General features: G+C 37.9%; 2 protein-coding genes across 2 annotated transcripts; one reads left to right on the plus strand and one right to left on the minus strand.

Annotated features, from left to right (window-relative positions):
* Positions 1-1,311: 1,311 nt before the first annotated feature.
* mrpl27 (mitochondrial ribosomal protein L27) lies at positions 1,312-4,345 on the minus strand. Its single transcript, XM_033985222.2, is given in 4 exon segments — positions 1,312-2,237; positions 2,905-2,972; positions 3,530-3,658; positions 4,291-4,345. Coding segments are annotated over 4 exon segments (459 nt in total). The 3' UTR covers positions 1,312-2,030.
* Positions 4,346-4,591: 246 nt separating this feature from the next.
* eme1 (essential meiotic structure-specific endonuclease 1) lies at positions 4,592-22,889 on the plus strand. The gene is made up of 10 exons (XM_033984324.2): positions 4,592-4,722; positions 6,035-6,252; positions 6,759-7,073; positions 8,369-8,496; positions 10,001-10,090; positions 11,009-11,130; positions 12,575-12,707; positions 13,371-13,486; positions 18,340-18,529; positions 20,954-22,889. The coding sequence occupies exons 2-10, from the start codon at positions 6,045-6,047 to the stop codon at positions 21,128-21,130; spliced, it is 1,479 nt and encodes a 492-aa protein (XP_033840215.1). The 5' UTR covers positions 4,592-4,722; positions 6,035-6,044; the 3' UTR covers positions 21,131-22,889.
* The last annotated feature ends 3,481 nt before the right edge of the window (positions 22,890-26,370 follow it).

Here is a 26,370-nt window from a genome sequence, read left to right on the forward strand (position 1 = left end):
GAGGCAATTTGGAGTGAGGCTGTTAAAGGTAACACCCCTTCCTGCCCAAACCTCAGGTTTAACACCTAGCACTTAGCAATGCTGTCAACGAAATCTGTTGCTAATGCTAGTGGGAGCAACCTCGGTGAAAGAAAGCTCCTGATTTGTCTGTTATGAATGTTTATATCTTGATTTACAGGCATAATAGTGAAATACAAATACCAGGATCATGTAATATGCACATTTAAAGACCAAAATCACAGGCCTGACAGCAGCAGTTACAGAGAGACATGCAAGTGTTTTTCATTGTAAAGTCAATGGAGTCGCCAATGCTCACTTCCTATTTGGAACACGTCAACTAACAAGTTAGCTATGTCCATTTATACATACATTCTATGTATCTGACTCTGTGTCCTTTCCAGTGATCAGGATATCATCTAAATAGCAGATCACAGCTAAGCTCTGTAACACTTGATCCATTAACTTCTGGAATATTGCAGGTGCACTGACAACACCATAAGGGAATCTGTTCATTTGGTAAAGTCCCTTAAACATATTGCATGCATGTTTGAGTAATCTAGCAATCTCTCCTGGGCCCTATTCAAACACTCCTCACAGTTTGCTGTAAGATTCTATGCAATGCTCTGCTTTTTAAAATAATTTCTATCATTGTGCGTTTCTGATTGCATTTTAAATCACATGCATTTGGTTCTATCTGGTGGATAAAGTGAGTATTACAGGCTACAGAACATGCTCAGGCACTACACAACTACATTCAGTTCTGTTCAAATGTGCACGCTACAGTCATCGGGCCAAAATACAGATAACAGAACAAGACACATTTGATACATTTACATACTTTAACATTCTGTAATTTACATGATATAAATGAATCAGTAGGACTCGAGTTTTGGTATGGTACACCTTTATTTGCACAACAGTGCAATAAACAAGTGTCATCGGAGAAATGCTGGTGCCAGGTTATAGAATGAATGCTCATTAACACCCGTAGTCCCCAAACAGATTGGTACTGGTAATACTGGACTTTCAGTATAAATGTATATAGCTCATAAACAGGTAGTGAATATTTCATAGGGTCACATACTCTAAAATCAACCGTACACATAAGCACATACAGATAAGCACATACATTCTTACCCCCTCCACAGATCCAACCTGTAACTTGGTCCTTGGTCACCTGCTTGTCTCCATGGAGATACACAAGTGGAAAAAAATGTTGGTACCCTTAAATATATATATATATATATATATATATATATATATGTCCATGAGACAAGCTCAGGCATGTTTAAAGTCCCTGTACACGATTTCCCATGTACCTGAACAATGTGTCTTGCCCCTGTACAGAAATTTGTATAAGTAGCTCTTGAGGTCAAAATATGTCTACTGTATATAAATAAGTTTAGTATCAGTAGAACATTCAAAGCAGGTAGCAGAAGCTTCATCAGAAACAGCGGTACTTTAAAGAGGGGGTATTTAAATTCTATAGGGCATTAACTGCTAATGCATAACATGTTTAGATCACCATATTACCATTTATTGCTTTGAAAATGCTATATTAGCTGAAAAAACATTAGCATGTTTTATAAGAGCTTTTGACACTCTGAGCTAAAGTCACTCCTCTTTCAGAGTGCTATCACTTTACAATGGTTGTGCATTCCACTATTGAAACTGCTGCACATTGCATCAAGTTTGTCAAGTTGCTGTGTACACTTCTGTATCATGCTTTTATATATTTATGGAGAATTGTCGTGTGGTACCTTGAATGATGTAGGCCTGTGGGCGGAGCATTGCAGCTAACCGTAAGGCGGATTTGAATAAGGCCCCCGAGATATCGCTGAATTACTCAGACATGCATGGATGACATAGAACGTCTTCAGGCATGTTTTTGATGAGGGAACATTGTTATAACACTGTAGAAAGCACCAAAAAGTCGATTTTGCACAATACACCCTCTTTAATCTAATCCAATGAAATCCACTCTAGACACAATATAAAGTTCCTCCTGTCTCTTTAGTGGGAGTCCATGCTCAGACCAGGTCCACAAGCCTGAACTTGCCCTCCTGCTTGACGGGCAGAACATTGATGAAAGTCTTGTAGAGCACGGCTCCTCTGGGCAGTTGGGAGATGATCTCTCTGGCCTCGGTGCTGCGCGGTGGAGGGATGTACACCTCTTTAGTGAAGCGCACCTGGCCGTCCTCCAGAGCAAACAAAGTGTTGTTGGTCCCCATGCCCACCTTTGGGAGACAAACAGGACAGACACAATGAGCAACAAGTGTATCTATCTCTCTTTTATTATCCTGATGGTGATATTCACACAAAATGTACTACAAAGTGCCTGTAAATTTCTTAGCATAATTTGGCCTCTTTAAACTTCAACTATTTTCTGATCTATGTTATAATGTTGTTTCCTCATTACAAACGGCAAACACTCTGTTCCACCTCATGATGCCATGTGGTGACACAGGGAATGCTCCACTGCATTTTTAAACTCTAGCAATTCCAGGGCTGAAATCATACACCTTCATAAGACACCTTCATTTGGATAATCTCTATTGAACTAAAGGCAAAAGGTAGTTGTTAACTTGAAAACTACTACTTCATGACATCACAAGGTGGAACAAAATATTTTGAGCTTTGTAGATGTTGACAGACTAATAATACCAGATTACTCAAACATGTGTGAATGAAACAAAACACCACTCCAGGTATGTTTTTGATGAGGTAACAACATTAAAACATGGCTTAAAGCTCACAATAGTCAGTTTTGTGTAATATAGGGCCTTGCTTAAGTACTATTCTTCACTATATTTGACAGAAATGGTTTGTCTAAAGATATGTTATGCTAGATTAGAGTTATATCTAGTGGTTGCATCCTGTGTGAAGTGGGAGTCAGTCACTTACATGAGCTCCGGGATGGTACCTCAGGTGTCTCTGCGTGGCCAGGATGTTTCCAGCACGCACAAAGTTACCTAAAAATAACATATAATAGAGATTTAGTTTGACAAGTTTAGAAAGACTAGAGCTGGAACACAGAGGTGGGTAGAGTAACCAAACATTATACTCAAGTAAGAGTACCCTTACTTCAATATTACCAGAAGTAGAAGAGTGAATAGTAGTGCTATGCAAACCCAAAAGTGGTTTAAGAACATTTAAAAGTTAATATTTTTGTCATTTCTAAGTCTATTAATTTGAAATAACATGTTACTGAAAGATAAAACCCATCTCTGTTAGTATATCTCTGCTGTTTTTTTTAATAGATTGTTTTTTCAGAGCAAGTTTAGTTTAGTCTGCTTTCATACCTTAAAATAAATTAACAGTACAACAAATAACGTCTTTGAACTATTTTTTTTTATAACTGGTCCCCACACCCCTCAATTCGTCTCAAGTCTCTGGTCAAAAGTGAACGTGCAATCAGATTTTTTTCAGTAAAACATTGGCTAATCCACCTATCTGCAAACTGAGAGATTCTGGGAGCACTACACTTTTGGATAAAGCGACAGAGCAAACAACAAAGAACTTAAATTACCATCTTGTTTTTTAAAGCCATATCTGCGGCCCGGGCTCTTTCCTCCCAGGTTCTTCGAGCTTCCTCCGGCTTTTTTAGAAGCAAACCTCACAGAGTCTAGCAGAAGGCACTGACTGGGGAGCAGGAGTCCTGTAAGAACATTAAAACAGCATGGTTAGATGTGTCTATCATGGAAAACACGCTGTTCCACTGTGTGAGGTCATGTGGTAATACAGAAAGTGCTCCACTGTATTTTTAAACTCCATACACCTCAAGACTCAAATAGATAATTTCGGCCATGGAATTGTCATTCTCTACTGTCAATAGGTAGCTGTTGAAACTTGAAAACTACCGCTTCATGACATCATAAGATGGAACAGAGCATTTTGAGCTTTTGAGATGTAGACAGACTAATAATTAAGGATCACTCAAACGTGTGAATGAAACAATGATCACATGTTTTCCGACAAACTGCCACTTGTTTGATGTATGATGATAAACGTTTACACGTACTACACTCACTAAACCGGGTAATAATTAGACAAACATGAAAACCTGTCATAGGCACTTTAGGTTCAAATGCACAAGTACATATCCTTGATGTACCTTAATTCTGCTGTACACATTGTGCTACTTTACAATCCACATTCTGAGAAAAACGTCACATTTTTGCACAACTACTAGAACAAGACAGTTCAAACACAAGTCCCACGCTTACTGCATCTCAATTACTTTAATTATACCGACCTACAAAGCTTTATTCTTGTTTTAAAACGAAATACCTGTACGGGACTTCATAATCAAGGACGCCATCGCCGCCATGTTGGTTTACGTCATATCCGCGGCGTCACTTTCCGTTACGTTCACACTAGGTTCGGATATTTTTCTTAAAGTTTAAAATGAAATTCTTAATGGAAAAAGGCAAATACAATTACAACGGATATATTTTATAAACTCCATATTTCCTTATATAGAAATGATTAAAGATAAAATTAGCTTTGTATTTGTATTTATGTTCATGTGTTAAGTGAAGGAAATGAAAAATTCCCAGTCCTTTAAACTACGCATTGCTTCGCTTGTCCCGGGTGAATCAAACATGTCTCCGTGCGTCGTCTGAACTGGAAAAGTTTTGATTTTCGACAATAACGTCAGAAATCGCAATTTTTAAATCAGTGCGTCATTATTGCGGACTCTACCCTGAAAAACAGCCAAAGGTAAACGCCAAGCTACAGGCAAGAACATTTGAATTGCTGCTATTCCTATGTGCAAGCCATGACAACAACAAACACCGAGCGTGACCAGTGCATAGATCGTTCATTCAAAACGAAATCCGGCTTCAGACTTGCATTAAACGTACTACTTGCAACAAATAATTATGCCTTTGATAAAGCCTAAACTACATAAAAGTTAAATCGACAAGAGTTCCAGTCGATGCAGAGTAAATAACAATATAATAATTGCATTGTGTGGTATAACTACGACATTAAAGTGGGGATCACTAATTTCTGCATAATTTGTCTTGTAAATATAAATGAAGAAGCAATTTTGCGAAGAAAAGTTGAAAAAATTGTACAGAGTTCTTCTGAGAAACACATTTTTCTGATACTTTAAACATTTTAACTCTTCCACTCTGCTGAGTCTAATATGCGTAAATATAGTTGTATTTAACTGTCTATTTTTCTATGCATGCATAATTAATATAAAGGAGCAATATTAGTTTTGAAAATGTTATTTTCTAGTTAAACTGGGTGTCCACTGCACCACCACTGTACTTCTTTAGTCTTATAACAGAAGAGAGCAGCTCAAACCTGCAAGACTCCTGCATCTCCTCTGTTCCTCTCTGTCACAACCCTGAGCTCTCAATCAAAGTGCAGGCCTGATCCAGCACCACTGTCCCTGACCCCTGCTGTCCGGCTCTGTGCAGAGCGAGAGTTCTGATAGTACTGGTGACTAATTTTACTGACTAACCAAAGCAGCACAATAGAATCATTATAGTCACAAAATGCTGATGACTGAGGATGTGAGGAAATCCGACAGTGGTCCAGGCTTTAACACTGTACTTATCATGCATATATCTGTTCTATGAGAAAAGAAACGTCATATGTCAAACCACTTTTTCCCCCCAAAGACTTTGGTTAACAAATTTGCCATATTAACCTTGCCTGGCAAATCCAGAGTCTCGTCCCTGATTGGCTAATCCTTCTATCGATCACAACCATCTTAACTCGGGGAGATTCACCGGTGAGCAGACTCACATCTGAATAAAGTACTGAAGCAATGTGTATTCTGGATCCCAGGCAACTATTAACCTCTTTTAAGTATTAACCAGTATATTTTTACTGACAGAGAAGACATTGAACTTTATGCTACCTTCTGTTTCATGTGGATAGGCCTAGTAACTACAAAAGTATTAACCATAAACCAGGATAAATCATTGTCTATTTGTAAAAAGTACCGCTACCCAATTACAGTTTTTTTTTTTTTTTAAATCCTACTTACTCTCCATTGTCATATTACATCTTACAGCTCATCAAATATGGACACCGACTCCAACAGTGACCTGGATGAAGAATTCCCAGTGTTCCTCACGAAACCAATGCAGCCACTAAGCCCCGCCCCACCCCACCGACAGCCAATCAAATCTGCCCGCTCTGATGTTATGACCATAAGCAGCGACTCTGATGACGACGCTCCGTACGTACCCCTGGCCCTTCGTCTCAAACAGCAGCAGGATGCGAGGAGAGGTAAGCATAAAAGTGGTTAAAACTATGTCTACTGTTCCACAAGAGGAAAATATAGATTTTGCACAATACCCCCTCTTTAAGTAGTTATTTGTCATATTCTATCCTATATTACCCTATTTTTGATTTATTCTATAATGTTGTTTTCTCATCAAAAACATACCTGGAGTTGTGTTTCATTCACCCATGTTTAACACGCAAACCCTGTATATTTAGGCTCAATTCTTCTCTCAAACTAAAAACACTTTGTTCCACCTTGTGATGTCATGTGGTAATACAGGAAGTGCTCCACTGTGTTTTTAAACTAACTCACTCACACACTGAGCTTTGGACATGTTGACAGACTAATAATAAAAGGTTACTCAAAAGTGTGTGAATGAAATAAAACACGTTTTTGAGGAGGTCGTAAGAGTCAATTTTGCATAATATAGGACCTTTAAAGATATTACGTCATTATTATTTTCCTCACTAAATTTCCTCATATCTTTGATAATTCCTCCCATCTCTAGTTATTCCTTTGTGTATTCCGGAAACTTCACCAAATGGCTTTACTGAAATAGTCCATCTTCAACACCCAAACGGCCAAGTTGGTCAAAGTCCAGTTAAGTCCAAGGCTCCTCCGAAACGGTCAGTGGAGGAGATCCAGAAGTCCAATGAGGAGGCCCAGAGGAGGAAGCAGGCTCGAGAAAAGAAGCAGACGGAGAGAGAGGAGCAAAGGAGACGCAGGGAGGAGGAGAAGGCCCAGAGAAGGGCTATGGCAGATGCAGTCAAAGCGCTGCGGCCAGAAGAGTGCATCAAATACATGGTAGCAGTGGTAGACCCAGGTAAGACAATGGGATTATGGGATGTGTTCTTGTGCTAGCATTTGGTGATTCATGATTTCAGATGGAGCATGGGGCCTGTAACTCTGTGGGAAATTCACTGTGCTAGAAAGACATATCTAATCTCACGGTACAAAAACATTGAATCTTCTCATTATTTGTTTGGGATTGCAGTCCTTAATTAATTGAAGGAGTGGTAATATAATTGTTTAAAATCGAGCTGGCAGGCAGTTCATTCTATAGTGGGGTTCTCAAAAATGTCGGAAATCAGATACTAATCAATACTAAAACTAAATACTGATTTGAGCAAGGATCAATACTGAAAAAGTCACTTTCACAGAACCGATATTAACCTTTCCTGAATAACTTTAGAATGATCTTTAGCTGTATCATAATAAGACCACTTTGATGAGTATACGCCCATAGATTATTATACTATTACTTTGTATCAAAATTAAATTTTACTATTGTGACAACTCTATTCTTCTTTGTTGACCTAGTTTATGGTTAATATCTCTGTGCCAGTTTTTGTGTCATGTGGATAGGCCCAATAATTACAAACTTCAATGTCTTCTCTGTCATTATAAATTAACTAATTATTAACTAATAAAATATTTTTTAACAATATAATCTTAAAGACTGCACCAGCTTGTCTGATCTCAGAAGCTAAGCAGGGCTGAACTGTGGTCTCAGTGTGAGACCACTGGCAAAACAGCAGTAATTGTTGTTGTGTCCTTAGGCAAGACACTTCACCCACCTTGCTTAGTATGAATATGGCATTTGTGAGTGTTTGTGGTCGGTGGGAGCTGATGGCTGACTGGCAGCCTCTCTTCTGTCAGTCTGGTTGGGTGTCCTGAAAGCCGCAATGTAAATCCTATGTATTATTAGTATACATTATTTAAAAGTGGTGCCATTATTCAAATGTGTAAATGGTAAATGCTCACATTTTTCTATAGCACTTTTCCACCTTCAAGGCACTCGAAGCGCTTTACAACAAGGAACCACTCACCCATTCACACACACATTCATACACCAGTGTGCACAGACACTGAGGGCAAGGTGGGTTAAGTGTCTTGCCCAAGGACACAACAACATTATTCAAATGTGTGTGTGCATTTAAATAATTTGTGTGAACATTGACCATAAGGTGTGGATTTTCTATTTGAGTTCAATCTGAAACCTGGCATCAAATTCCACCAAAGGCTTTTTAAGATATTGAGTAAAGTGTCCCACAATTTTACAAATAATATAGTTCCATCGCTTCATGATTGTGACTCTTGTGCTGTGTGTGTGTTCAGGTCTCCTACAGCTGGAGGGTGGGGGAGCCCTGCTCTCCTCTCTCCAGGCTCTGGGCTGCACCTGTGCCATCGAGAAGCAGCCCCTCCCTCGCAGTGTGGGCTGGAGGAGAAGGACTCCTGGTGCTCAGGTTAGCACACACCTTCACACATCATCATTTACTATTCACACACTCACTGGCTGATTACTCATCAAACTGTTATTTTGTCAACTTAATTTTAGAACTTAGTTGGGCCACCGTTAATTGAACAAGCAAACCGGTGAAGTGAGTAGTGACAATAAAGGCGCTGTATCAGATTTTTACAATCTTAAGTCGTATAAAACAGCTAATTTTAAAGTGGCTTGCAGTGAAGAATCGTAATTAGATCGTAAGAAGAATCGTAATTATTCACCACTATGAATTTATAAGTGCTTTTTACAACTTTCAGACACCAGAGCACAGTTTTGCCATCACTGTAAAGCTAACAACAACTACCATGCTATTTGTGCACTTTCTGCTTATCCAACAAGAACATGCTTTACTGCTGGATACAGTTAGACAGTACTCATCATGTTTTGAGTTGCTTTTACTATATATCTATACTGGGGCAAGACCCATTTTATGTGGAAAAAAATCGGATACAGGGACTCGTTACAAGATAATAACCAAATATTTTGTGCAAATGTGAAAACTCAGGATGGGCAAGTGTCTTGCCCAAAAATGCTATCTGGCAATATTTGAATTGACTACCCTCCAGTTAGTGGGTTTACACTTAACCCACTGCACAACTTTCTCCTTTGAAATTCTTCATTTTTATTTAACCAGATTAGGGTTGTTATAAAAATCTATTCCCAGATCCTAATCAGTGCTAGTCATATGTACATGTATATCACATGTATATGTATGTCACATGTTAATATTTAAGAAACGACGATTGTTTTGTGTTTCTATTGTGGGATCAAACAGGCTCAGAATCAGTATTGAGTATTAGGCGTTTTACACTGCCTGGCCCAAAAAAAATTGGCTGCCTGGATTTAACTAAGCAAATAGGTACGAACCTCCTGCAGTTGGTCAGGTCTAGGTTCAGCAGCAGTCTGTGCTCAAAGAATGAGGTCAGCTGACACCTGAATATACTGAATGACCAGGTTATTCCATCAATTGTTTTTTCTTCCCTGATGGCACGGGCATATTCCAAGATGACAATGCCAGGATTCATCAGGCTCAAATAGTGACAGAGTGGTTCAGGAGCATGAGACATCATTTTCACACATGGATTGTCCACCACAGAGTCCAGACCTTAACCCCATTGAGAATCTTTGGGATGCGCTGGAGAAGGCTTTGTGCAGTGGTCAGACTCTACCATCATCAATGCAAGATCTTGGTGAAAAATGAATGCAACACTGGAATTAAATAAATCTTGTGACATTGCAGAAGCTTATCGAAACATCAGCACAACAAATGTGTGCCGTAATCAAAGCTAAAGGCGGAACAACTAAATATTGGAGTGTGTGACCTTTTTTTTGGTGGCGACTTTTTTTTTTTGGCCAGGCAGTGCAATAACAACATTGAATATGAAATTAATTCTTGAGTCTTGGCTACATGTGTTCCGATTGTAAAGTAATCCTTGTATTTCAATTGGTTTTGCTGTTCTCAGGCTGCAGATGGAGACTGTGTGCAGGAGAACGATGTGGTGATCCAGATGACTGTGGATGACTTCATCAGTCTGAGCCACAACTACATTCAGGTGAGTCATATAATATGTATGAATGCACAAGAAATTAAAAAGGTTGGTGAAAAGGTTGGTGAATACAAAATGTAAACAGAAATAAAAAAGGAATACATTTTATTTCTAGCAAAACAGAAAACAAATTAAAGGTACAATGTGTAACTTCTTCTGAGGAGGTAAATGGTCACATTTTATATGGTCAAATTTTTATATAGCGCTTTTCGACCTGCAAGGCGCTCAAAGTGCTTTTACATCAAGGAACCACTCACCCATTCACACACACATTCATACACCACTGTAAGCAGACTGGGTCTTGCCCAAGGACACTACGGCAGTATTCATCTGTGAGAGCTGGAATCGCATCGCCAACCTGTGGGTCAGAGGATCTGACCGCTCAACCACCGATGTTTACGTTGAAAGCGGGACTTGAACCACCAACCTTCAGATCACTTGACAAATACTCACACCACATTCTATTTCATTAGTTTGGTTTAAACTATTTAATGCAGGACATTGTAAGCATTGAACAGCCAGATCATATTAATTAAGGTTTTCAGGTTCAATTTACATTTTGCCCATTTTGTTTTGTGATAGGGGGGGGAAGTCTTGGGGTAAGGAGGGGATGTGAAAGTGACAGAGAATAACGCTTTCCTGGAGGCTGATACTATGTTCATTTTTTTATGGATGAGGTCTTGGAGGTGTACCCAGAGGTTTTTACTGTATAAGCAGTGATGGTTTCTGGCTCTGTCTTATAATAAGACTGTGTTTAATTTGAATCTTTGCAGTTTTCTTAGCCGGGTATATGTTATGATGGATTTTAAATGATACTTCTTTACCTTTATTTTTGTTTGTGTGAGGAGGAGACCTGCACCAGGCTCATACTTACTGTGCTTGTAGTCTCATTGTTGTCTTTCTTTTGGCTCTAATTGGCTGTAGGAGGAGCGCACAGGCAGGGCAGAGTGTGGGCGAACCCTCACTTCATGGGTACAAGAGCTACAGAGGAGACACCCGGAGAAGATCCTCAGTCTGGTTGTCCTAGGACTGGAGCAGTACTTCAGGTAAAGCATGGACTCACTCAGATAGCACCATCTGTCACACTCTAATCTTTCTGTTCACTGGCCTGTGCAAAAATTAAAGGGGCCATATTACGATATTTTCTGATCCATGTTAAAATGTTGTTTCCTCATCAAAAACAGGCCTGGAGTTGTGTTTTGTTTATGTTTAACACATAAACCCTGCATATTTAGGCTGAGTACCATGTGAGAATACAAGAAGTGCTCCACTGTGTTTTAAACTCAGTACACTTTCACTAGAATCATTTGGATGATTTCAGCTCCGAAATTGCTCATCTTTACTGAACAAAAGGCAAGTAGTAGCTGTTAATGTGGAAGCTACTACTACATGACATCACAAGGTGGAACAGAGCATTTGAGCTTTGGAGATTTAGATTTAATAATAAAGGACATGTAAACATGTGTTTCATTCACACAACTCCAGGTCTGTTTTTGAGCTGGTAACAATATTATAACATGGCTTAAAGCTCACAAGAGTCCATTTTACGTAATATATGACCTTTAAAGTTACACTGTATTTTTTTGGTGGAGGGCTTTGCCTGGAGTTAGAGCCTGGCAGTAAGATAAATGTAAGGTTGGGTACCTTATTTTCAAACCTTGAAAGGAGGAAGGAGGTATTTAAAATGATCCAGCTTGTTAGCTCTCTCACAAACCCTTTGACACATTGCTTGAATTCACATGGTTGATTTTTCTGAACACTAACACAGTCTTGTTGCTGTTATTTTAAGGACCCCCTCAATAACGAGATGGCTTCTTCTCAACTGGCTTATCCTCCAATAAATGTATTTAAATTTAAATTTAAAGCTGCTTTTTAGACACAAAAGAGAAGCAGGGTGGGCCACTTATGCATTGGCAATCTGCTCTCATCCCAGCGTTATATAGTGACTCAGATGTAGGGCTGCAAGATGAATCACAATCAAACTGAAATCACAATTTTTAATGGATGTAAATTGCAAAGGCTACAAATTTTGAAGTACCATCATTTCCTCCTCAAACAAAATAAGCGCCTGTCTCATTCTGCATAAAATCTGCTAACCCTGTAGTTTAGATCTGCACCAATGTGATTCTTGTGTTTGTCAGTTCATATTTCAGTCTTCAGTCTTCAATCCTATAATTAAAACATAAATCTCAAATCTAATTGCAATCACATGACTCTTTCTTAGAAGTTCAAAAGAAATAAAAGGTTTTCTTTGTTTTTTTCTTCACAATTACATAGTTGCCAACTACAGCCTTGCACCCCATTTAGCACCCCTTTACTGCTTCCTAAGAGTCACCAAGTTTGTCTTATGTGTAGTTCAGTCTGTAAAAGATACCAGTTCTTTGTTCCCTCGCTCTTCATCCACAGAGAGACACACTCTGGGCTGAACTGTTAGAGTTCAGCCCTACTGGCCAGACTCAGTGTCTGACTCTGATGAAGTGTCTACTCCAGGTCACACAAGGCCCAGAGCCAGAAGAAGCTGAGGGAAGCAGTGATAGGAGAGGAACAGGGAGGAGCCAAGAGGAAAAAGAAGAACGGAGCAGCCAATACTCTGCCAGAGCTCAGCCGAGTGGAGGTGGAGGAGGTGGGTGCAAACACAGACTCTGGAAAACAGAGAATTGTTTATTATTATTAAGCTTAAATTTTTTAATGGTATTTCTTCAGCAAACTCATATGGACTTCTGCCATTTTTTAAATTTGTGCTTTTGGCTAATGCAGCAAATAAGGAGGCATCTCACTCTAGAGTTTAATATGCACAGTTCCAATAATAGATTGATAACAGAAACCGGCTCATTGATTTCCTGTTCAAAACTGTAGAGTGATTCTTAGCCCCATAGTTACAAGCTTCCTTTAGGAAACTACAATATTTGAAATTTACATTGTACAAATGTTAGTTTATGTTTCTTGCAAAATAAAAAGCAATAATATTTTTAGTTTTAGTTTTCCTTGAAACTGTAGGAAGTATAGCTTTGTAATTCCATAATGTAAGGCTTTCCATAAGGAGTATCCAAAAAGCAAATCCACAAATGTTCAATCTGATCTTTTGTATTATTGTTCAGGCTCATGAGCTCACTATAAAACAATTGCTGCATCATAACAGTAAGTTATATACATTTTATGAGTTGTGATGCCATCTGAAACCCAACTCTAGGTGACATCTTTTATCTAGAATGTGTTCTGATTGCACAAACTCCACACGTAAAAGTGCCTGAGTACACATGTGTAAAATCCCTTGTCCTCTCCTCAGGCCGTGGTCCACCTGCAGCTGCACACCGGGGTCTGCGTGCGCTTCCTCTCCACCTGGAAGGACTTCACTGAGCACGTCACCATGGCAACCAAGGCCATCGCCGAGGCCCCTTTCAAGTATGTATACAATGCATTCATAGTGTAGAGTAGTGAACACAGATCAGATTATTTATTGATTATAAAATAGTTATAAAAACTATTAAACTATGAGTATATAAACTCACGTTTAAAGTCATTGTACCTGAATTTGAAAATGTGTTAAAGATGTGAAAAACAGCACTACTTTATTTTAAACAGTTTGCAGTGGTCCAGAGTTATTCCTTGCTTACTTTTTGCATTCCTAGCATCCTTCACCATGATGAGTTTGTAAACGCTTTTCACTAGTACCGATATTGGTATCGAATATTGACACCGATACTGTAGAACTGGCTGGATTGGGCTTTGGTTCCATGATATCTGTTCAGCCAATCCCCTGGTTGGGCCTGTAACTGGATGTAATAAGACTATTTTTGGCCTAGAATGTCTCATAATGTTTGAACTTCTGCAAAGTGTTCAGTAGTCATTTGAAGGATAAATAACAGTGACATAACACTGTTGGCTCTGTTGTGTAATAAGTTAACTGCATTTTAAGAAAATAAGTGCTACTATACATCCCTACACTGATATAAGGTATCAGCAGATATATTTTTAAGTAGTAAAGTAAAAGTATCGGAAGTTTCGGAACTGAAAAAGCTGTATCGGTGCATCCCTATTCACTTGTACTTTAGTCGACTAAAGACATGGTCTGCCAATTGATTAGTCCACTAAAAAGGGAGGGTGGCAGAAGCACTCAACCATTTCTTGATGTTTTGCCATGACGTTAAAGCTAACAACTGCCATGCTAACAGTGTACTTCTTGATCCTCTGCATCTACAGCATTTCATTGTCAGATAGAACACAGCAGACTTATTTTGACCTCAACAGCTGATTATACAACATATCTTTATTGAAGCAAGACACATTTTGCTCAAATACATGAAAGAAAATCTGATATAGGCCCTTTAAAGAAGATAAAATATAACAGTATTGATCTCAATGTGCTAATTCAGTTGTCATGGTAGCTCATAAAATTTCATAGAATACAGATGGCATATTAAAAGAAATAAAAAGTACAGTTAAAGTAGGGCTGTGCAATTAATCTCATTTTTATTGAAATGATCAGCTTGAGTCTTTTTAATGGAGAGGTCCACATTCAATCCCCAGTCCATAAAGGCATGTGGTTTGGAGCAAACACAAGGCTTTTGAGGAAGAGATGTTATTATTTTTGGTGTAAGATGGAAATGAACAGAGGTGAGTAGAGTGGCCAAAAAGTAAGAGTAACATTAAATCAAAATAATATTACTCAAGTACAAAAAAATATTCATGTAAGAGTAACTTAAAGAGTAATTGTCTGGTTTATAATTTGAAGTTCATGTACTCTGAAGGCCCAAACATGAAATAATGCACAGAATGTGGTATTTTCAAAGGATAGACAGGAAAATAAGACAAACTACATCATAGCTGAAGGGGCTGGGCAAGAAACACAAATTTTCAAATACGTTCATATTGGCAACATTAAGTTTTTACTTGAGGGAAAGAAAAGGTCCCACTGTGAGTAAGAGCAGTGTTATTTCAATAAAAACATTACTCAAGTAGGAGTAAAAGTATGTTGCCAGAAAAGTACAATTTCTTAAGAAGTTACTCAAGTAACTGAGTATACATAACTAAGTACTATCCACCTATCTGGCAATGGATTATAGTCTATCTTGTTCATGTCTAGGAAATACATTTTGAAAGCCAATTTTATTTTGTTTTTAATATGACAGAATAAATTTGAAATTCATGAAGTCAACATGAGAAAATAAAAGTGTGCATGCAAAGATAAGATAGGAACAAGGTATATACAAGAGATTAATTAACCACTATTAGAAAATAAACAGTAATATTGAAGTGCTTTACTTGTGTCACTACACTACAAAATGGCCTCTCAAAATAGATCAGAGAGATAGAGGGTTAGTCCTGGGCTAATGCCAATTTGCATGTTTTGACTACGGGCCAACCGCACTGTTTAAAGTACATAAGTATTTAGTCAGCCACCAGTTGTGCAAGTTCTCCCACTTAAAAAGATGAGAAAGGCCTGTCATTTTTATCATAGTTACACTTTGAGAGACTGAATGGGGGGAAAGGATACAGGAAATCACATTGTAGGATTTTTAATGAATCATTTGACAAATTCCTTGGTAAAATAAGTATTTGGTCACTTACAAACAAGCAAGATTGCTGGCTCTCACAGACCTGTAACTTCATTATCAGTATAAAAGACACCTGTTTACAACCTCAAACAGTCAGACTCCAAACTCCACTATGGCCAAGACCAAAGAGCTGTCAAAGGACACAAGAAATAAAACTGACCCAAGCCCCGAAGACTGAATCTGCAATAGGTAAGAAGGAAATCAACTGTGGGAGCAATTATTAGAAAATGGAAGATATACAAGACTGATAATCTCTCTCGATCTGGGCCTCCATGCATGATCTCACCCTGTGGGGTCAAAATGATCACAAGAACTGTGAGCAAAAATCCTAGAACCACACGGGGCGACCTAGTGAATGACCTGCAGAGAGCTGGGACCAAAGTAACAAAGGCTACCATCAGTAACACACTACACTGCTAAGGACTCAAATCCTGCAGTGCCAGACGTGTCCTCCTGCTTAAGTCAGTACATGTCCAGGTCTGTCTGAAGTTTGCTAGAGAGCATTTGGGTGATCCAGAAGAGGACTGGGAGAATGTCATATTAAAAAAAAACCCTCAACTTGTTGTGTTTAGAGGAGAAAGAGTATTGAGTTGCATCCAAAGAACACCATACCTACTTTGAAGCATGGGGGTGAATTTTTTGTAAAGGGACCAGGACGACTGATCCGTGGTAAGGACAGAATGAATCAGGCCATGTATCGAGAGATTTTGAGTGAAAATCTCCTTCCATCAGCAAGGGCATTGAAGATTAAATGTGGCTGGTTCTTTCAGTGTGACAATGATCCCAAACACACCGCCAGGGCAATGAAGGAGTGGCTTCATAAGAGGCATTTTAAGGTCCTGGAGTGGCCTCGCCAGTCTCCAGATCTCAACCCCATAGAAAATCTTTGGAGGGAGTTGAAAGTCCGTGTTGCCCAGCGACAGCCGCAAAACATCACTGCTCTAAAGGAGCAGGAGGAATGGACCAAACTACCAGCAACAGTGTGTATAAACCTTGTGGAGATTTAAGGAAACGTTTGACCTCTGGCATTGTCAACAAAGGGTATATAAGTATTGAGATGAACTTTTGTTATTCACCAAATACTTATTTTCCACCATAACTTGCACATTTTCTGATTTTTTTTTCTCATTCTGTCTCTCATAGTTGAAGTGTAACTATGATGAAAATTACAGGCCTCTCTCACGTGGGAGAACTTGCACAATTGATGACTGACTAAATACTTTTTTCCCCCACTGTAATTATGACTTGGTTTGGTGGGATTTGTTGTTAAATATTTAGCATAGTTTTCAGTTAAGTGGCAGTTTGTGGGGAAAAACGTTGAGAAGAAAAGTACAGAAATACAGGAAGTAACGCTGAGTTCTAAAACAGAACCCCTCCATCTATATCAACCACACAAAAATATCCATCCAAAATGCAGAGACAATTTACTCACAAGGAAGGCATTTTTTTCTGACAGTTAAACAAAATAAAGATGTGGTCATTTAGATTTATTTGTTTAATCAAAACTATTGTACAATTTAGTTTTGTCCCTTGTTAACATTTTGGTTGCTAGGCAATTTATGGAAGTACCTCTACATATATCATATCTGCCAGGAAGTAAAATAATAAACTTCATCAGAGCATAAGAAAAAATAAATTCTGTCAACTGAAAAAAAAACCAAAAAAAAAAAAACGTTTTTCGAGTTTGGCTGCTCATCCAAGCCGCTTAGGCAGTTCTGGTCAGATTCCTGGTGGACGCTGCTTTATATCTGGCTGAAGGGAGGAGCTAACTACACTAACTAACACACCTATCTGTATCTATTTGTATACAGTTTCTGTTTGTTAGCTAGGTCTATTGTACTACACCAAGTGTGAACTGTGCGTAAGACATATTTTGGTGCTTTCACACCTGGCATACTGGCTATCACTATTGTTTTCCTTTTTTTTTATTTAGGTCTAAAGATGGAGAAATAAATACAAGATAAATTATGTCTAACCCACCTTTTCTGTCTAAAGACAGGTTATTTTTCTGTCTCTTTAACTCCCCCTCTCAGATCTGTACCTCACTGTCTTCAGAGGACTGGTTAGTGTCATTCCCTTATGGACTGGCTGTTTTGCTTTTCCAATACAGTGCTGACTGTAGTCTCCACTATACTGAATGTAGACCACATTGCTTTGGTTGTTTGACCAGTTTCTGTCTTATAGTGTTAGTGGGTTTGAAATAGACATTTCATGATGTCTGACAACCCTCTGCAGCTTTTCAGACACACACTGTGCAAAGAATGGTTACAAATTTTCTCCTAGGTTCTGATTCTTTGTTGTACTGTTTTATTATTTTTTTTAGAACTAACATGACAATAGAGAATCAGAACCTCAGAGAAAAGGTTTAAGTAATTCAAATCATTCATTCTTATCAAACCTAATTAAGTGCAACTGATCCATGTGTGACTAACCAATCAGAGCTCTCTTACAGGAGAAGATTCTGGTTAAACTCAGCTTAGAGTAATAAAACCAGCTCTGGACCAGCTTAGGTTCACAGAGTGAGTTACCATGGTGACTGACTCAGGTTTTAAGTTTACTCTCTCTGTCAAACAGACCTCGTTTCAAGGTCAACAAAGTCTGAGTTTGGCCTAAACCTGCTTCATGAAACAGGGCCTTTGTGACAAAATAACATAATATGCACAACAAAGTCTCTATTGTGCCATATTGTCTTGTTTGCAGGCGCGAGCGGGACAACAGCGGCTTCTCTTTCTACCTGGAAAGTGAGTGGGCAGGGGGACAGAAGGTGGAGCGCAGTGGGAGGGGTCTTCTACAGGTGTGGAAGAGGCAGGTGCAGCAGCTCCACAGGGTCAGTGTGGATATGGCATCAGCTGTGCTCGCATCCTACCCCTCGCCCAGGCTTCTAACACAGGTATGAACACTCACTGAGGCAATCCAAAAACACATAAACACGTAATGCTTAAACAAGACATATTATGTATTTTCCTGCTACATAGTTGTGATATTTAAGTTGCAATATTGATCTAAACTGATTTAATACAAGAAAAAAGTCCATTAACTTTCAGGTTAAAAAACTGCAGAGCCCATTGGGAGCCCACGTCACTGTAAATGTCATCACAACAAAGCATCTCATGCTATTATGTCCTCCTGTGGATAACTACCGGTACACATCACATTAAGAAGCATAAAATTGAAATAGTTAAAGACGGAGGATTACACAGCTGGAGTATTAACTGCTAACACGTAATTGCTACCATTTTAGAATCAGAACATTTATTCCCTTTCTCAGTGAACAAAATTCACAAACAAACTAGGAACTTGCTTTTGTGTTACGGTGCAGCATTAAACAAAGAATAATAATATAAAATCTGATCAAATAAAAATAAGGGCATGCATTAAAATCAGGTAAAAATCACGTTACCTTTTTATTGTTATGAAAATGCTATATTAGCCGAAAACAATGTATTCACTTGTTTTATAAGTTTCGGTTTCATTTTTGAGTCAGCCTTCCCTTTGCTCTCTGTCACTCCCCCTTCAGAACACTTTCAAATCACAATCAGCGTGCATCCCACTAATGCAGGGGTCACCAACCCTGTGCCCGCGGGCGCCATGTCGCTCCCAAGCCCCACATGAGTCGCCCGCAGACCGGCTCTAAAAATAGCACAACTCACTAATGAGCTGCATCTAAAATTACATTTTATTCTGTTGCTATTTTTTTTTATCACCCTTGAGTTTATATAGATTTTAAAATGACAATATCTTAAACATATGTTCATTATACGTGAAGTTTAGATAAGTTAAGGTGAACTTTGACCTACTCACTTCAAAGGTCAGTATTGTACGCGTGACAAAACCAGTGCTCCGCTCACGAGCGCTGTGAGGATGCGCTGAAAGCAGTTTCTTACTCCAAAACATGGTAGGAAATAAAAAGATCACTTTCACAACGATTTCAGATTGTAAAAGAAACCCGCGCGTATCTCATCTGCGGAGTGACTGTGGTGACGGCAAAGCGGCACAATGTGGAGGGACTCTTCACTACATCTCACAAAACTCCACACTAACTACCCACGGGGACGTGCACTCCCCACGGGGACGCACACTATGGGCAGAACAAGCCCAGAGCTAAACGCAGCTTTGGGTAAACAACAGGCTTTTTTCATGACACCGGTGAAAAAGTCACACAACGCAACCGAGATTTATTTAAAAATATGTAAGATTATTTTTCTTTAACATTACATAATTGATAACTTTATGAAACATGGTGCAGTGTATATTTATGTTTTGTTAAAAAGGTTTGTCAATGGATAGTGAAAATGGGACACTTTTCCTATGAGATGTAGTGACATCTGGAAATTTAACAATTACTAAGATTAGTAAAGTTAAAGTGCTGAATACTGATATCTGTTTCCCTCCTTGCTCATTGTTGATAATTATTTTGAGAAATCATTAATGTGATCAGTGTCTTGCAACATGATCAGTGTGTTCACATAGACGATTATCATTTATCATTATTAATAATGTATAACTAAAGGCAAACTGAGAAAATGTGTTATTTCAGAAGAGCGTCTCAAACTGGTAGCCCTTCGTATGACTCAGTGCCCATAAAGTAGCTCTCAGGTTAAAAAAGGTTGGTGACCCACTAATGAAACTCAGATTTGTCAAGTTCTCTTTACCAGTACAATTGCTAATTACTATATCAACTTATCATTTAATATATAAAACAGCTGGAACAATATGTTTTTGGTGTCAGTATTTATCGTGTCAACATTTACTTTGCAATAATGGTGAGTTTTTTGTTTATTTTAGTTGTAATAAACTGTAGAGGGTTGAATATGTTACTTTTATGCCTTGATTCTGCTGTTTATTTGTTACAGCTCAGGCCTTTAAATTATACTTTCTATTTAAAAATTGTTTACTGGAATGATCCTGCTTTATTGTTACGGTGTGGCATAAAGTAGTCTCAATATTATCGTTTATTGTGATAGTTGTTTTAGGCAATATACCGTGCTTCAAAATGTATTGTGTAGGGCCTACAAATTTACATAAAGACTCCTAACCCAAGGTGGAAGTGCACAGGCCAGGGACAAGTAAGAGAATGGGGGTGAATTTTATAGATAAGTGGCGCCACCTTCTGGATACTTTGCACTGCCAAAACCCATATAACGCTGTATAAACTGTATTTACAAGGGAAAACTTGATAGACTGCCTCAAAATAGAATACATTTCAAGGGCTTTTTGGTCTCTCCCTGTATAAATAAAAATACATGAAAAAATAATAATAATAATAATACTGCAACACTTTGTAATGTTGAGTTGTGTTCCTTGTCGTGCCCAGGCCTACAGCTCGTGTCGGACAGAGAAAGACAAGGTGGCATTGCTATCGGAGATCCAGATCCGGCGAGGAGAGGGGGTGACGTCCACAGTGCGCAGAGTGGGCCCAGAGCTGTCCAAGCGCCTGTGTGTGCTCCTGACGAGCCCAGACCCTGAGCAGACCCTCGGCTCCAACGCATAGAGCCAGACACCATGGGACTGTGGTGTACTATGCATGGTTTTATGCTTTCTGTTTGTAAGCAGCCATTTTGAGGACTATGTTTTGTTTCAAATTGATGTGACAAAAAATTGGATCATTACCATAACAAACAGTCATAGTGTTTTACAGTCTTGCATATAATAGGGACAAAAGTGATATTCTAGGAACTTTAGAACAAAAAAATGCCCTTTTGAACTGAGTTTTCTTCAAAGAGGGGGTATTATGCAACACTGATTTTTTTATGCAACATTGATTTTTGGAGCTTTCTACCATGTTATAACATTGTTCAAACATCAAAAACATGCTTGAAGTGAAATCAAAAGCAAAACTAAAAATGAAGCATGTTTTGGCAACCATTGCATTTTCAAAACAATAAAAGGTGTTGGGAAGAATACTTTGAAAATGTATTTATTTAAGTACAGAATACTGAATACCTGCATGAATATGATTTTGTAACGTATTCCGTTACCAGAGTACTGTATTCTGAATACTTTTTAAGTTGCATTTATAGTGTAGTGTAAAATACCTGACATATAATTACAAACACCTTTATTTTTGTTGCTATGTGTTAATTTATGTCCAAATAGAGATGAAAAAAACACATATTGCAAGAGCAGTGTTTTCTTTTTTCTCACCAATACCATGCAGTTCAAAGCCAAAATTGTCTTTTCTAAAATCAAGAAACACTTGATCACACAGTGACTAATAATTAGTATTTCGGTACATGTAGTTAGTTACTTACCGACACTGATGGTAACATGGTGATTTAAATACGTAATGTGTTAACAATTAATACCCCATACAAGTGTAATATCCCCTCGTTAAAGGTGCACTATGTAACTGGAGATGTCATTTATTTTGCATGGAATATCCACAGTATGGCATTAAACATATCCATAGAGAAGTAAGAAGGCATGTTTTTGTTGTATGTTACAGTAATAAAAACACCTCTAACTGAATAAATGCCAGATAGAGAAATGCCATATTGTGGAACATTCCAGGCAACGCAATAACATCTCTATGGAGACAAGCAGGTGGCAGACCCTCTACCAGAAACGTTTTAAAATTTTGGCCTAAAAGCTCCATCTTTACACACTCTACATACATTCTTTACCCATTAATCAGTGATATGTAAATGAGACAATTATGAATGTAACTGTAAAGGAAGTTGCATCATTTTTAACTGACTTTTCAGGTATTTTAAGTGTTTATTATGGCAGTTTAATGTCAGTGTTTTGTTTGTGTGTGTGTTGACACGTTTTGACAGTGGATTGTTCTCATCATAGCTTTCATTTGAGCAGTATTAATACTTTGGAGCTGATGTCATCAACACTCTGGGGGTGTGATGCTAACTGGATGCATTGCTCTGTCTGAAGCTCTGTTAGATTTTAATCTGAGCTTTATTTGAACACAATCTGACTACAAAGAGCTGACTTAGTTGGAACTACAGCAGCGTGTGACATAAAATTACAGTCACAAGCTTGCTAGCATTAGCCAGCTGTTTTCAGTTACTCACACTCACATTTTTTGGTGAAAATCAAACACCTAAACAAGACCATGAACACTCGTATTCATCAGACTCATGAAAATGTGTTATTTGCATCAATTTTTTCTTGAGTTTTTAGACAGTCTCAAAACCTTTTTCACAGTGTTTGCTAATGTGTGCATTGTGTCTCCATGATAATAGTTGAACATTCCACCATAGAGATATATGTAGAACACCCCAGCATGACGTCACTGCAAAGTATCAATATGGATAATGAATAATTCATTGTTCATTGAAGTTTTATGTACATTTTTACATGTTTGGATGCTTCAGTTGTGGTGCAGCTATAAAAATGTGTTTACCCTTAAAACATGTTTAATTGTTGTGTATATACTGTGCTACATCAGTAGCCTACATTTTAAAGGAGACATTGTGCAAAATTGACTTTTCAGAGTGTTTATTCTTGTTATAGTTGTTTCCTTTCTCATTTACCCTCTGAAGGTGTATAACTGCCACCACTACAACCACTGCGCACTTACATTCTTATCCAATTTTATTTTCTTAATCAGTGATACTTGTATGATTCAGCGGTGTTACATAGTCATTTTTGCTCAAATAAAAAAAACTACTCACTAGTGTGATGTGCAGTGATCAATCGAAAAGGGTCAACATGGCTTTGTTGTGATGACGTTTACCGCGACATCAACTCCCACTGGGCACCGCAATTTTCCAACTCATAAATCAGTGGACTTGTTTTATTAAGTAATTTAAGATCAATTAAAATGCCCAAATTATGACAATGATTCATGGCAGATTCTCACTTCTTCTGATTTGTGAGCATTAAGCTATGTTATAATGTTGATACCTCCTCAAAAGCAGACCTGGAGATGTATTTTGTTTCATTCACACATGTTTGAATAACTCTTTATTATTAGTCTGTAACATCTCCAAAGCTCGAAATGCTTCTGTTGCACCTTATGTTGTCATGAAGCCATAGTTTTCAAGTCAACAGCTACTTTTTACACTTTATATTTTTTCTGAAATCATCCAAATGATTCTAGTGAAGGCGTATGGAGTTTAAAAAATGCCACAGAGCACTTCCTTTATTACCCCATGACATCACAAAGTGGAACAGAGTGTTTTCTATTTGAGAGAAGAACTAATAAAGATGCAGCGTTTGTGTGTTAAACATGTGTAAATGAAACAAAACACAACTCCGGGTATCTTTTTGATGAGGAAACATAACAGATCAGAAAATAGTGTAATATGGGCCTTTTAAAGTTTTTACTAAGAAACACTGACCTGTGTTTGGTTCCACTATTATATTTATACATATATAGCACTTTTATCCGGTGGTCTGCCGTTAGGGCCAGCAAGGTCGTCTCAGCTGGCCCTGATATTTCAGACAAAAAATGTATTAAATTAAATCACTTTTTTTCAGATCTAAAATTCTCTCAAACATAAGGATAAAGGATTAATGTTCTGTGAACAGAAAACTAAAGTGTCCTATCAGATTTATTTTGGGGGTTGCAGATTCAGAAATGCCCTCTCTTTCCTCCCTTAAAACTAACCAATCAGATTGTTCCTTTGCAGTTGATTGACAGGGGGACAGCAGCACTGGTGCATGGCCCAGGCTGTGTGCTCAGCGCCTGGACTAAACCATCATGGTATCACTGCACAGGCCACCAGCTGACGCCACATTGTTTGCTTGACTAGCACTGGCTTAGTCTGTGTTTCACTTTAGTGGAGTTTGAAAGAAAAACAAACTCCATGAAGTTGGATTGTTGCTTCTGTAAATATGGGCTGCTGGCCCAGGTCTCAAGGCCACAGTCCAACACAGCTTTTATCTCATTGTTTCGCTGTCTGTTGTTTTATTATTTCACAGATGTTTGGGAGGATTTAATGACCAATATGTTTTAGCTAATTATCAAATTTTCAGCAAAATAAACCATGAAAATGAAACCTGTCTTGCGCCTGTTATTTAATTTTGATAGTTATATGGGTTTGTTTTTGAATATTTTCATATGATAAATGATAAATATTTACCACCAAACTAAGTACGCTAATAATTAGTAAAACAGGAAACTAGTAAAAGATGAAACTTGACGTGCTTCTCTATGACTGCGGTGGGTGCTGTTGTTTACATCAATTTTTTTGGAGCATGGTATTACATTCCCTCATTAAAAGTATGCCTGATGAGGTTTTAGATGTCATCCATGCATTTTTGAGTATTTTAGCGATCTCTCCAGGGCCCTATTTGAATTCTCCATGAATGCAAAACTACATAGCGACATCACAAACCTGATGTGATGTGCAGTAGTTTCATTAACAACATGCAGCTGATTGTGTTGAGACAGCGCTCTGTTATTGATACTTGACATCACACTGAGGGGTGTTCTGCATGTATGTGTATGGCAGAATGTTCAGCAGTTATTATGGAGATGTAATGCACATGTTCACAAACACAGCCAAATCAGTCTTTAGTCTGAAAACTGAAGAAAACTACAAAATGAATCTAAACACATTTTGAGGAGCCTGTGATGAACATGAGTGTTCAAGGTCCTGTTTAGGAGCAAAAAGATGAGAGCGACTGTAATATTGTTAGAGAGGGACTTGTTTAACAGCACAAATTATCTCTTTTTGGTCATATTGTGTTAAAATAAAGCTCACATTAAAGCCTCAGACAAAGCAGTGCCCACAGCTATTGTCACACCCCCAGGGAATGTGACTGCAAAGTATCAGTTATTTGACAAGCAAAAGTACATAACTTCCCTTTTTAGAAATCAGGGATACTTTTTTATTTATTTATTTATTTATTTATTTTTTCAAATTTTCAACTATTGTTCAACTTTCTTTCCCAAAATACCACTTGATTGATGTAAAACTATGATAGATATTTACCACAGGTATGATCCAACCAAACCAAGTCATAATGATATAAAAACAGGTCTGCAAAATGCATATATCAATGTCATGCTTTCTTCAATTTATTAGGTCAATAAACAAAACCTTTTTCTCATGGTCCTAACTCCAACTTGTAATATAAGGGTAGCTACAATAAGCTTTAGAGTGTAATGTGCTTTACACTGGCCAAACAATGAATACATTTAAAGGAAATGAAAAATAAAATTTGAGGTGAGAAGTAAATAGGAAAAAAATCTAAAATTTAGATATATATTTTCTTTACTTACATAAGTGTAGGAAAAATATCTTACAAGTTTTTCATCATGTAATTTTGAGTGTAAAAATGGCCAAAATTACACATATGGGGAATAAAAATCTAAAAAAATACTACTACTGCAAAACAATGTAGTGAAGGGATTTTGGATATTTTATTTAGTACTTTACTAAATTGAATATTCCTGAAATTTGGTGCAAAACTTTAAGTTCTACTTAATTTTTGGTCGTGAATAAACTGAACTTTGTATTAGATACCAACAAATCCTTCTATACAATGTGTGAAAATCTTAAAGACAGCTATAAAGTTTGGCGCATGTAGGTGCTGCTTTACGAGGAGATCTTTATGTGCTTATGGGAGGAAAATGCATTTCAGAATCAGAATCAGAATCAGAAGACTTTTATTGCCATAGTCTGTGAACACAGTTCACAAACTAGGAACTTGATTCGGTGAAAAAGTGCAACATAAACACACTGAATAAATACAAATACAAATAAGGGCATGCACAAAGTTAAAAAGATATGCTTAAAAAAATCAAATGAAATACTTAAAGTTAAA

Source organism: Periophthalmus magnuspinnatus, chromosome 19 (assembly GCF_009829125.3).
Source record: "Periophthalmus magnuspinnatus isolate fPerMag1 chromosome 19, fPerMag1.2.pri, whole genome shotgun sequence".
NCBI lineage: Eukaryota > Metazoa > Chordata > Actinopteri > Gobiiformes > Gobiidae > Periophthalmus > Periophthalmus magnuspinnatus.